General features: G+C 45.1%; 1 protein-coding gene across 2 annotated transcripts in view; it reads left to right on the forward strand.

Annotated features, from left to right (window-relative positions):
- LOC119772721 (inactive dipeptidyl peptidase 10-like) overlaps nt 1–12,002 on the forward strand; it is a 56,245-nt gene extending 44,243 nt beyond the window's left edge. The window contains exons 11-26 of one of the 2 annotated variants that reach the window (XM_038269272.1): nt 29–152; nt 223–261; nt 444–533; nt 629–720; nt 1,549–1,596; nt 2,768–2,889; nt 3,621–3,668; nt 3,832–3,930; nt 4,619–4,688; nt 4,890–5,057; nt 6,745–6,799; nt 6,870–6,969; nt 7,484–7,542; nt 9,838–9,910; nt 10,887–10,960; nt 11,079–12,002. In XM_038269272.1, the coding sequence (XP_038125200.1) occupies nt 29–152; nt 223–261; nt 444–533; nt 629–720; nt 1,549–1,596; nt 2,768–2,889; nt 3,621–3,668; nt 3,832–3,930; nt 4,619–4,688; nt 4,890–5,057; nt 6,745–6,799; nt 6,870–6,969; nt 7,484–7,542; nt 9,838–9,910; nt 10,887–10,960; nt 11,079–11,216 (1,399 nt within the window). In that variant the 3' untranslated portion in view covers nt 11,217–12,002. Of the gene's footprint in view, nt 1–28; nt 153–222; nt 262–443; nt 534–628; nt 721–1,548; nt 1,597–2,767; nt 2,890–3,620; nt 3,669–3,828; nt 3,931–4,618; nt 4,689–4,889; nt 5,058–6,744; nt 6,800–6,869; nt 6,970–7,483; nt 7,543–9,715; nt 9,787–9,837; nt 9,911–10,886; nt 10,961–11,078 lie in introns of those variants that run through there. The other variant, XM_038269271.1, reaches the window with a different exon arrangement.
- The last annotated feature ends 1,033 nt before the right edge of the window (nt 12,003–13,035 follow it).

Raw genomic sequence — 13,035 nt, forward strand, 5'->3', positions numbered from 1 at the left:
CACTCTGGTTCTGATTCTGTCTCTGCAGCGACTTCTACATCAGCATGGTGAAATGGGTGACCCGGCAGAAGCTGAGCGTCCGCTGGGTCAACCGAGCTCAGAACGTCTCCATTCTCTCCCTGTGTGACGCCACCACAGGCGACTGCATGAAGGTAGGAAACTCACAGCAGAAACGGGCCATGGCAGAAGTTCTGGTCACCTGACTCCATCTTGTTCCATCAGAAACATGTGATGACATCAGAGGCTTGGTTGGACCGCCAGGTGAGGTTCCTCTTCACCTCAGACTCATGAACCTGAGTCCAAACACACCACTCTGGTACCTGAAGAAGCAGGATCTGGGTTCATGTCATGTCTAATGTTTGAAAAGGAGGTTCTGGTCTTAACAAACTGGAACCAGAACCACCCTCATGGTACTGAAAGGCTCTGGTCCATCTGACCTCCAGACTGAGGAGCCACTGTTCTCCAGGGACCTCAGCAGGTTCTTCATCAGCAGCCCTGGAGCCTTCAGCCACATCTCCATGATCTCCGACCAGGTGAGACCAGAACATCCATGCCTCTGACAGCCCGACCCGTCTGCCGGGTGTCAGGGACCCATCCTAACAGGCCGTCTCTTCTCCGTGGTCCTCAGTCTGACGCTGAGCGGGTCCGGGTCCAGCAGCTCACCTCTGGGAACTGGAAGGTCTCCCGGGTTCTGGCCTACGATGAGAACTCCAGATCCATGTAAGTTCTGATCCAATAGTTTGTTAACGAAGCGGTTCTGGTCTCCCAGACTCCATCCTGATCCAGGTCTGCTGCTTGTCTGTGAGGACCTACCAGTAATTATTGGTATCAGAACCGGAGTTTCTTATCAATCATTTTGGATTCAATCTGTTCAACTTCAGGCTGTTTAAATAGTTCTGTTGGACGTTGGACGATGTGGGACGTTGGACGATGTTGGACGTTGGACTCTGGGATCCATTCTGTCCATTTTTCTCAGCTGAACCCCTCTGTTGGTGCCGTGGTGCCGTTTGGGGCGGTGTACGGATGAATGGAACCTTATACGGGACGCCACAGGGCTCCGTTCTCGCTCCCCTTCTTTTTCTGCACCAGAAAACCAACAGATGTTCCTCTCTAGAACAGACATCTGAATATCTATTTATAGTAACTATCTGATATGAATATCCCAATATTATGTCTATTCCCTAGCAGCTTAAAACAGAACCGCAGTGCTTAGACTGCCTCTCTGCTGCAGGTAGGTCACGTCACCTGACTGGTCTATGTCCCATAGCAGCTGATCTATGGTAGTGATCCATATCAGGATCATTTGAGGACCAGTAGTTCCTGGTCCACCAGGTGCCTCCTCTAATAGAACTGGACTCTCTAATAGAGAAGCTTTGCTGTGAGACTTTCAGCTTCCTGGTATCTGCTGATGTCCTGCTGTTTGGGGGAGGAGCCCATTTTTCTTTCCTCAGTAGGACATTTACACTGAAGGTTGTTTCCTGTCAGGGGACCTAATTCCATGCAGATCCGTCCCCGGCGCTGATTTCTCGGTGCTCTTCTGTTTTCCAGATATTTCCTGAGTACAGAGGAGGGGTCGGCTCAGCAGCACCTGTACAGGTACGACATCAGCTTCTCTTCCAACCCTCATGCATAGTGATCCAGTCCAACCCCCCCGCTGGGGGGTGAATCGGCTCTTTGAAGCTAAGCTTAGAGATTCAGAGTCAGGCTAGTTTTATAGATCCACTCAGAAAAACACCAGAGATGGAAACAACAGCCTGAACATAAAGAAATGCAGAAAATATTTTATAAAAACGCCAAACCTTAAGATGAAGGAAAAACATCTGAAAGGCTTTAACCCTCATCTAGACTGCTAGGATTGGGTTTACCCTAATCTAGACCACTAGGATTAGGATAAACCCTCATCTAGGCCGCTAGGATTGGGTTTACCCTAATCTACACTGGTAGGATTGGGTTTAACCCAGATCTAGACCGCTAGGATTGGGTTTAACACAGATCTAGACCGCTAGGATGGGGTTTAGCCCTAATCTAGACCGCTAGGATTGGGTTTAACCCTAATCTAGACTGCTAGGATTGGGTTTAACACAGATCTAAACTGCTAGGATTGGGTTTAACCCTAATCTAGACCGCTAGGATTGTGTTTAACCCTAATATAGACTGTTAGAATTGGGTTTAACCCTAATCTAGACTGCTAGGATTGGGTTTAACCCTAATCTAGACTGTTAAGATTGGGTTTAACCCTCATCTAGACTGTTAGGATTGGGTTTAACCCTAATCTAGACTGCTAGGATTGGATTTAACACAGATCTAGACCGCTAGGATGGGGTTTAGCCCTAATCTAGACCGATAGGATTGGGTTTAACACAGATCTAAACCGGTAGGATTGGGTTTAACACAGATCTAGACTGCTAGGATTGGGTTTAACCCTAATCTAGACCGCTAGGATTGTGTTTAACCCTAATCTAGACTGTTAGAATTGGGTTAAACCCTAATCTAGACTGCTAGGATTGGGCTTAACCCTAATCTAGACTGTTAGGATTGGGTTTAACCCTCATCTAGACTGTTAGGATTGGGCTTAACCCTAATCTAGACTGTTAGGATTGGGTTTAACCCTCATCTAGACTGTTAGGATTGGGTTTAACTCTCATCTAGAGTGCTAGAATTGGGTTTAACCTAATCTAGACCACTAGGATTAGGTTTAACCCTTGCCTAGCATCGGGGTTTAATGGGGGGATTGATCTGATCTCAGCTGTTTGTTCTCCTCCAACAGGCTGTCCGAGGAGCATCCTTTCCATAGAGATTGTCTGAGCTGCTCTCTTTTTAAACCCAACTGCAGCTTCTATGACGCTGAGCTCAGTCCAGACCATCAACATGTTCTCCTCAACTGCAGAGGTACAAACCCAATCATTCCCAACCAGGACGTCTGTGAACGTTCACTATAGCTTTATTTCCTCTGGATGTTTTCATTGATTCTGAATTAAAGAGACGGCGCTGAATTCAGAGTCTGAGGCTCAGCTTCTGTCTGAAGGATGAATGCATGAAAGCCTCAAGGGCTTAGAAACAAGCCCAAACCAAATGATAGGTGATAAAAAATACTCAGATTCTGAATGGAACGCGACACGATGAGGATCAGTTTAGTAAAAACCATAGAAAATCAGCTGAGCTGCAAACATACTTACAATTTATCTGGGTTAGAAAATCATAAAAACTGTTTGATCTTATTGATAGAAACTCTTAACTGTTTTAATTCTGTAAAAGCTCAATGCGTTAAGAATCTAAGTTGAACTTTAAGTAAAAGTTTCATAAAATCTAAAGGAGAAAAACTGCCTGATAATAAATCTAGAAACAGAAGAAAGGAAAGTTTGTCTGAGCAGAGGGCTGCCCGGGGCGGCCTGGAGAGCACGGCAGGGCCGGTGCCCCCCCCATCATCATCAGAAATGATCAATGCATGCAGAGAAAAAACCCAAACAACAGAGGAAAGGACAGAAACATACAGGATGAACTGCTTCTCAGCCTCAAAAGAAATAAATAGATCATTTCACACATTTTAAACTACAGAAATATCATTTTTATGTATTTCTGAGATCTGCCTCTAAGACCTCCTGCCGTCATCTTGTCTCCAGGACCTGGAATACCTCAGACCACCCTCCACAGGCTGCAGGACATGAGCGGTACGTCCTCCTCTTTCCCTGCCTTGCATCATGCGTGGTCGGCGGCGGATCTGCTGCAACACGCTGCAATCAGCAACCGTTTCAGAACCGCAGAAAGATCCAGGATTCTATCTCCAGGATTAGCAGCCGTACAACTGATTGGTTTCTGTCCTGAACTCAGCAGGATGTCTGGCTGTGGAGACGAATGTGGAGCTGAGGAGAGCTCTGACTGACAGAACCGTACCGAGGAGGGAGCGGAGAATCCTGCAAAGAACCGGATCTGGTAAGAACCGGACCGGAGCATCTGCTTGATCAACCAACGGAAGGGAAACTCCTTCACCTCTTTCTGTTTTTATAGCCTTTATTCTCGTCGGTTGATTTGTAAAGTTCTTTATGAATAAAGTTATCAGCTAAACCACTGGAAGCAGCGCTTTTACTAGATCAGAGGCGGGCAATTCCAGTTCCTGGGGGCCGGTATCCTGCAACTTTCAGATCCATCCTTGGTTTAACAAACCTGAGTCAAATGGTTGAGTTGCCTCCTCAGGATGGAGTCGGTTCTTCCAGACTCCTCTCAATCATCTAATTACCTGATTCAGGTGTGTTGAACCGAAGGCACATCTAAGAGTTGCATGATGGCCACCCTCAGGAACTAGAACTACCCACCCCTGGTCTAGATCAAGGGCTTGACTTTGACTAGGCCAATACAGGTGCAATACAGGCTGAACACTTAGTAGGATATTTGGGATCTGATACTAATCATTGTCTCATTTTGAGTTCTAGTCTTATGTTCATGACGGAATGACATAAAGTATTGTATAATATTTGAAATACCTGGAAATAAATCGTGGTTTAGTAATGACTGACAGGGTGGGATTACTTTGTGTTTTAACTGCTATAGCAGAACCAGGAACTTAACGGGATGTTCTTTCTTTTTTCCCGCTTCTTGGTGATCCTTCTGGGTTGTTCTGCAGGACTCGGTGTGGAGCTGATGGTTCCCAGAGACCTGGATGAAACGCTGAAGCATCCGGTTTTACTCCTCCTGTACGTCCTTCCTTTCAAACCCAAAGTCTTTAAAAGTTTAAACAAACTAAAGCTCAAAGCGGTTTCAAAGTGGTTTCAAAGCGATTTCAGTGTTAATCTTAGAAACGGATTCATTTACCCTCCTATTAGAAACATTTCTCTGTGTCTTTGATCAGATTCTCTTTGTTTAAAATGTTTCCTGTTGAACATGTTTGTCTGTAGAGACAGCGCCCCTGGTGGCCAAGATGTGAACGACCGTTTCGCTCTGGACTGGGACTCGGTGCTCGTCACTTTGGACCGAGTCGTCGTGGCCCGAGTGGACAGGAGGGGCCGGGCGGTCCATCAGAACCTGGGGACGGCTGATGTTCAGGACCAGATGGCAGCGCTGGAGTAGGTTCCCATGGTCCATTCTGAAGGAGGCCCCCAGGGGCCCCCAGGGCCCAAATATGTACAAAACCTGTGACTTGATGAGGCGGTTCTTCCTGCAGGGAAGGTTGAAGGTTGGACAAACTTCTGGACTTTGATGGAGATGATAGAACAAGTTTGGTTGTTTTCTTCATTTTCATGCAGCAGGATAGAAGATCTATGAACCCTTTACTGGCTGGTTTTATTAACCTTGATCTCTGAGCATCAACAGTCACTAAAGATGGATGGATGACACAGCAGCTGCAAACTTCTTTAAGGAAAGACGGGAGAAAAAACACAACAAACAGGAAGCAGGCGGCATTTTAGTTACATGTGGAAAATAAAGATTTACTGTATGTCAGTGTGTTCTCTGCTCCCAGGGTTCTCCGGCTTAGCGTGTTCTCTGCGTGTTCTCAGCCTGTTCTCAGCCTGTTCTCTGCGTGTTCTCAGCGTGTTCTCAGCCTGTTCTCAGCCTGTTCTCAGCCTGTTCTCTGCGTGTTCTCAGCCTGTTCTCAGCCTGTTCTCAGCCTGTTCTCTGCGTGTTCTCAGCCTGTTCTCTGCGTGTTCTCAGCCTGTTCTCTGCGTGTTCTCAGCCTGTTCTCTGCGTGTTCTCAGCGTGTTCTCAGCGTGTTCTCAGCCTGTTCTCAGCCTGTTCTCTGCGTGTTCTCAGCGTGTTCTCAGCCTGTTCTCTGCATGTTCTCAGCGTGTTCTCAGCCTGTTCTCAGCCTGTTCTTAGCCTGTTCTCTGCGTGTTCTCAGCCTGTTCTCTGCGTGTTCTCAGCTTGTTCTCAGCCTGTTCTTAGCCTGTTCTCTGCGTGTTCTCAGCCTGCTCTCTGCATGTTCTCAGCCTGTTCTCTGCCTGTTCTCAGCCTGTTCTCTGCCTGTTCTCAGCGTGTTCTCAGCGTGTTCTCAGCCTGTTCTCTGCATGTTCTCAGCCTGTTCTCTGCCTGTTCTCAGCCTGTTCTCTGGGTGTTCTCTGCGTGTTCTCAGCCTGTTCTCTGCATGTTCTCAGCCTGTTCTTAGCCTGTTCTCAGCGTGTTCTCTGCGTGTTCTCAGCCTGTTCTCTGCCTGTTCTCTGCGTGTTCTCAGCGTGTTCTCAGCCTGTTCTCAGCCTGTTCTCTGCGTGTTCTCAGCGTGTTCTCAGCCTGTTCTCAGCCTGTTCTCAGCCTGTTCTCAGCCTGTTCTCAGCCTGTTCTCTGCGTGTTCTCAGCCTGTTCTCTGCGTGTTCTCAGCCTGTTCTCTGCGTGTTCTCAGCCTGTTCTCTGCGTGTTCTCAGCGTGTTCTCAGCGTGTTCTCAGCCTGTTCTCTGCGTGTTCTCAGCGTGTTCTCAGCCTGTTCTCTGCATGTTCTCAGCGTGTTCTCAGCCTGTTCTCAGCCTGTTCTTAGCCTGTTCTCTGCGTGTTCTCAGCCTGTTCTCTGCGTGTTCTCAGCTTGTTCTCAGCCTGTTCTCTGCCTGTTCTCAGCCTGTTCTCTGGGTGTTCTCTGCGTGTTCTCAGCCTGTTCTCTGCATGTTCTCAGCCTGTTCTTAGCCTGTTCTCAGCGTGTTCTCTGCGTGTTCTCAGCCTGTTCTCTGCTCCCAGGATGCTGCAGCTTCCCAGCAGTGATGTCAGGCTCGTTCTTAGGTTCTTCCTTTCTGTCCACTAATAATTTCTCATCTATCATTTCGTTCTCAGGCAGCTGGTGACACTTCCCTTCGTTGACGGCAGCAGAGTTGGAGTTTATGGGAAGGTGAGGAACATCCTGAGGTAATCAGAACCTTTTATGGTTCTTTGTTCTAAGCTGATGTTTTTTTATCTAGGCGTATGGGGGGTTCCTGTCCTCCCTCCTGCTCCTGTCTCACAGCTCACAGATCAAATGTGGCGTCGCCGTGGCTCCAATCACTAACTGGAGGCTCTACGGTGAGGAGCAGCCTCTGCAGCTGCTAACACAACCAAACACCTCAAGTAGGAAGAGGAAGTGAGGAAAATGAAAGAATCAGAGGAGGAAACAAGTTTTTCTTCCTCCCAGTTCCAAACTGGGAGGGCGAGCAGCACCAGAACCTGAAGGCTAACAGGTCGCAGCAAGTCGGACCCGTCCCCTGCTTTCATATCATCATTTCTTTCACACGTTCTCGCTCTGATTGATGATATCACAAGCTGCAGATTACCTGATCGGCTCTGATTGGAACCAGGTTTAAGGTTCTGCAGACTGCAGGCTGTTGCTCATATTAGAAACAAACAGGAAGTGGTTCTGACCTGGACTTTCAAATTAAAGCTCCCAGATCTTCTGGCTCACTGAGAGGTTTGTGGTTCAGGGAACCAGAAGCTGCAGAAATGACAGATTTCATGTTTTTAGTTCCTGTTGTTGAAGTTGATGGTTTGAGAGGAAAAACTGAACGGAATGATTTTATGAGGTTCTGTTGGACTCCCACAGGATCCGCCGGATCTGAGAGGTACTTTGGCTTCCCTGTCAAACAACATCTCAGCTACCAGGTAGGACTTTGTTCAGTTTGTGGAGGTTCTGCTGGAACATCTTCTACCAAAGTGGGTTCTGGGTTTCCTTCTGCTTCCTTTCTAATGCATCCTGAGTCGGGTAGTGAGAACCGCTCTGCAGGTCCAGGTCCAGGCAGACCTGGGTTCTGTCTGGATCTGCTGGAGCTAGCGGACCCGTTCTGGGTGCGCTCGGTGATGACCTCATCCGTCCGCAACAAATGAAGGCGAAGGAACCATCAAACACACTGAAAAAAACTTAAATCTAAATAAGTAATTTTTACTTAAAATACGGAGGTAAACGAGACACGTTGCTAATGAAGCAAGACAATTTACATCTAGAGTCATAGAAAAATATTTAAGTGTCAAATCATTCTGGTTTAAACATGTATATAAATGTTCTCTTTATCAGACCATATTGTCCCAAAAGTTAGAAATTTCTATGTAAAAAAAATCCTGTCTTAAAATGTTTTTTTTTTCCGTTATCTCCTGCAGGCCAGTTAGTTCTACGTCAGCCTGAACACCTAAATTCGGCCAATCATATATCAACGGTCATCTGTCAATCAAATGTCTTCAGTCATAGCATCTTGATTCATGTGTCGCAGTAATATACGCAACGGTTGAAACCAGAATCCTTTCCTTTCCCATTGAGTTGCGTCCCAGTGTTCACGGGGATGGACGTCTGTGTCTTCGGCAGGCGTAGAGCTAACAGAACTGGCAGCGTTGCGAGGCAAGGGCTCAAACATGGACGGCTGGAAGCCTTCTACACCAAACCAAGCTTCTGCCGCCCTGGCGTCTTCTTCCACAACATCTTCGTCCCCGCTTTCCTCCTCTAAATAAAAAATGGAGAACGGAGGAGACTCATCCACGGCCTCCGACACTAAACTCTCCTCCTCTTGCATGTTTCTGCTGTCCATAGCGTTCCTTGACAGCGTCGTTTCTAAGTCACCAATTTAGTGCTACTTGTTTACATTTAAAGGAAAAGTCCGATCAGCAGGAATAATCATTGGATCATTATTTATACCTGAAACTAAGACGTTCGCAGTAATAAAATTACTTTAGTGTTAATCAGTAAATGAAAAAAATTATTTTCATCGCGATCATTGAGTCTGGGAGCGGCCATTTTTGCCCAAATAAAGTAGCCCCTCCCTCCTGCCATCTTCCAGCAGTGACGTCACGGTGCGGTAAGCCTAGCGCCATTCTCCCCGCTTTCCAAGCTAAATCAATGGGAACTACTAGACACATCTGCAATCAACAACAATTATTGAAGATTTCCAGAGGACTTCACCATTGAAATTCACCAGAGCTATAGTGAAACTGACAATGCCCACGTGCATGGCAGCTGGATGCTGGAATACATCGGGTAAAAGTGAAAAAAAGAGTTATTCCACCTTTCTGATTCCTGATCCTCCACGGACGGGTTGGTCGTTGGATCGCCAACTTGAAGAGGGAGGATTTGCCATCGAACTTCTGGCCAGAGAAAAAACCCGTAATATGTAGCCAACATTTGGAAGAAGAATGTTTTCAAGATGACTTGGATAATAGCGCGTTGTGACAAACACCAGATACAGCACTGGGACTTGATCAACAGCCGATACCGCACCGTGACAATGTCACTAACCAGTAGGTGGCAGTAGTGTTCTTTGACAAACATGGATGCCTCCAGTAAAGCACATTCACATGAAAATTACTCTGAATTAAAAACACTGATCATTTATTGAACAGGATGGAATCATTTCAGATTTAAAGAACTTTCAGAAGTTTGGATTCTGAATATGAGCCAAACTTTTCCTTTAAACGACATACAGAGAAAGTCGCTATTATTGGATGCGATTTATACAAAGTTTCTGACGTATTTTATAAACCAGCCGTCCTCAAACACCAGAGAAAGTCTGAAAGCTTTTAAAGCTCCGTGTTTCACAGCAGGTTTGGTTATAGACCTGGAAATATGGCGTCCTGAAAACGAGATATTGGTGTAAAGTTAAAGGAAGTCTGCTGATGGTTGACATGATGTCTGCAGATCTTATCATCAAATAAAGCGTCTGATCAGTTTAATCTTTCAATTATCTGGAAAAACGCGTTAAACCCAGCATATAGCAGCCTAAGCTAGCTCTGCTGATGTGTTCGTCTGATCACTGACAGCATCTCTGATGATGTTCCTCACCGTTTCAATAAGACGCCATCTTTACGCGCGGCGGACCACATCGCTGTGATGAGGATGTAGTCTGGTTCATTAGAGGGAAGCAGAAGCTGGGAGCTCCACCAGAAGGAAACTGGGCGGTTCTCTGTCTGCGGCAGATCTCCGGTCTCCTGAGGGACGTCACCGCGGCGAGTCCACAAGGCTTCTTGATTGTCCACGGCACGGCGGACGGTGAGACTAATGGTTGCACAGTTCTTGGTCCTGGTCTCCTGTTGTTCTGCAGAATCCAGGTTTTCTGTCCGGTTGATGTTTTCCTTCCATCGAGTTTCCCTCTGGGGTTCCTGCTGTTTTCCAGATCTTTGTTCCTCAAACTGGTTTAAAAACTGTTTAAATGATCTTTTACTTTATCAGTTTATCAGATAATTAAAAACATTTTAGCATTTCAGCCTCATTTAAACTAGTTTAATTTATCTTTTTATTTTATTTTAGTTTTTATTCAGCGTTTCCTTTTTGTTCCTTTTTGTTTACTTTTCCTCTATATGTGGGTTAATGTGTTTATTCTGCTGTTTAATCAAGTTATTTCTTTTGATTTTTTATTCTGATTAACTTAAGAATTTTATTCTAAATCGTTTATTTTACAGTCGGAGCAAAAAATAAGGAAATATGAACGGATGAATCAGCTGTTTCCATTTTTAGTCTTTGTTTTTTCTGGGTAAACCTGAATGAATGAATGAATAAATTAATAAATGAATAAACGGATTAATAAATGAACAAATGAATAAATTAATGAGTAAATGAAAGAATAAATGAATGAATAAATAAATGAATGATTAATGAATGAATGAATGAATGAATAAACTAATAAATGAATGAATGAACTAATGAATGAATGAATGAATTAATTAATAAACTAATGAATGAACAAATGAATGAATTAATTAATTAACTAATGAATAAATGAATTAATTAATTAATTAACCAATGAATAAATGAATGACTGAATGAATAAATTAATTAATTAATTAATTAATTAACCAATGAATAAATGAATGACTGAATGAATAAATGAATTAATTAATTAATTAATTAATTAACCAATGAATAAATGAATGACTTAATGAATAAATGAATGAATGAATAAACTAATGAATGAATGAATGAATGATCCTCTGCAGGCTAATCTCTCTCTGCATCTCTTCTCTTCCAGCTGCCGTTCACTTCCAGCATTCAGCAGAGCTGCTCCAGCTGCTGTCGGCGCTGAACGTTAGCTACACCCTGCAGGTGAATCTGAGGCTCTGCTTCTGCAGATGTTCATCATTTCAGCGTCTGACTCTGATGAAGCGACTCTGAGCTTGATTGAAGCTTTGAATAAACGTGGTATTTTGGTCCTTCTGCCCAGATCTTCCCTGATGAAGGTCACCGCATCATCAGCGTAGAGAGCGAGCGCTACATGCTAACATCCATGCTCAACTTCTTCAGGCGCTGCTTCCAAGAGGAGGCGGCCGTCGTCATGGAGACGTCCAAAGAGGAGGACTGATGGCGATGCACCCCCTCCCCCTGAAAGCAGCAGAACCAGAAGCTGCTTTAACTTTCTTTCATGTTTGGTTTCAGCTTTATGTAAAAAAACAACGTGAACCAATCAGATCTCCTCTGATCAGTAAACAGGAAGCTGCTTCACATTATCCCAATAATCTGGTCTTCACAAACTGGAGGGGTTGAAGTGGATGTCTCAGACCTTAAACTGGTTCTGCTGGTCGGCGTCTTTATGGACCAGTAATGATTTTTATTCACTAATCTGAACCAGTTCAAACAGTTAAGGGTTCTGATCTCTGCCTCCTTTCTGGATCTGTTTCTCACTCACACATGTAGATAACATCTGATCCAAGATGATAATCCCATTTTTAATCCGCTCATCACTGGAATCTGTGCTTTAACCAAGTGTTTAAAATCCCATAATGTGAAAAAAGGTGAGATGAAGGCTGGAAGCTGAGAAATAAGATTTATTCTGTTAAGCACAGACGATGTCGTCTTTATTTTCAGTCATTATCTGTGCTGCGTTCAATGTCTGCATGGAAACAAGGTCATCATGGCCTCTTCATCACGAGCACCAGAAGGTTGAAGGGAAAAGGCTATGAATTTATGACGTATAGGGGAATGCTGTGTGATTTGTTTTTAACCCTTTAAATGCCTGCCTCCTTCCCCTTTGTTTGCTAACAGTATCATTGGCTATCAGTGGCGACCAACGGGCTTATTAATGGCTGACATTGGGTGTGGCTGTTTAACGACAAAGATGGCAAAGAAATAAAGTGTTAAACAGAACCAATGAGCATACAATGGGTCATCATTGTGTTTCATGCAGCTGTTGGTTCTGATGCAGAGTCACCCTCACTGCTCTGCAGCCGCGTCTGAGGAAACTGGTTTGGAACAGAACACATCAGCATAATCCAAAGGTTCTTTATTTTCTATTTATTTAGAATCATCACTAGAAGACAATCACAATAATCCCAGAACCGAACCGAACCCTTCCCTCCCTGTGGGACAGCAACAAGATCAAGCATTACAAAAATCAGCCTAAGAAGAAACTGAAAGAACAAAATGAGAAAAAGATGCATAAATCATGATAAATCTGCCGTCCTCATAGATGAAACCTTCTATGAGACGACAAGTCTTAAAAATAGAGTCCTGTACACGCTCTGCTGCACTGCTCTACAAAATGTGGCATTTCCTGACAGTTTCCCTGTTGAAGGCATGCAAACCAGTGAAACAGCTGCTGAGGAAATGTTCGTCCTAAAGATCCTGTTCTAGTTTTCTCTGTGAGGCAGGAAGCTGCAGAACTGGATCTGCAGAAAACAAACCGAGAATCTTTGCAGTCTGGACCAGAACTGTAAGGGTTAAACTGCCGAGATCCAACAGATCCAGGTTCTGAGGAGCCTTGCCCGACTCGGGTTTCCTCATGTCTGGAGAGTCGCTCTAGGTTTGGACTGGGACCCGGGTCAGTGCTAACATCTGGACCTGTAAGACCTGACCCGGGTCAGGTCTTACAGGTCCAGATGTTAGCCCTGACCTGGGTCAGGTCTTACAGGTCCAGATGTTAGCACTGAACCGGGTCAGGTCTTACAGGTCCAGATGTTGGCGCTGACCCGGGTCAGGTCTTACAGGTCCAGATGTTAGCCCTGACCTGGGTCAGGTCTTACAGGTCCAGATGTTAGCCCTGACCTGGGTCAGGTCTTACAGGTCCAGATGTTAGCACTGAACCGGGTCAGGTCTTACAGGTCCAGATGTTGGCGCTGACCCGGGTCAGGGCTAACATCTGGACCTGTAAGACCTGACCCGGGTCAGGTCTTACAGGTCCAGAT

This window comes from Cyprinodon tularosa, unplaced genomic scaffold, assembly GCF_016077235.1.
Source record: "Cyprinodon tularosa strain WSP-4 unplaced genomic scaffold, ASM1607723v1 ctg727, whole genome shotgun sequence".
Lineage (NCBI taxonomy): Eukaryota > Metazoa > Chordata > Actinopteri > Cyprinodontiformes > Cyprinodontidae > Cyprinodon > Cyprinodon tularosa.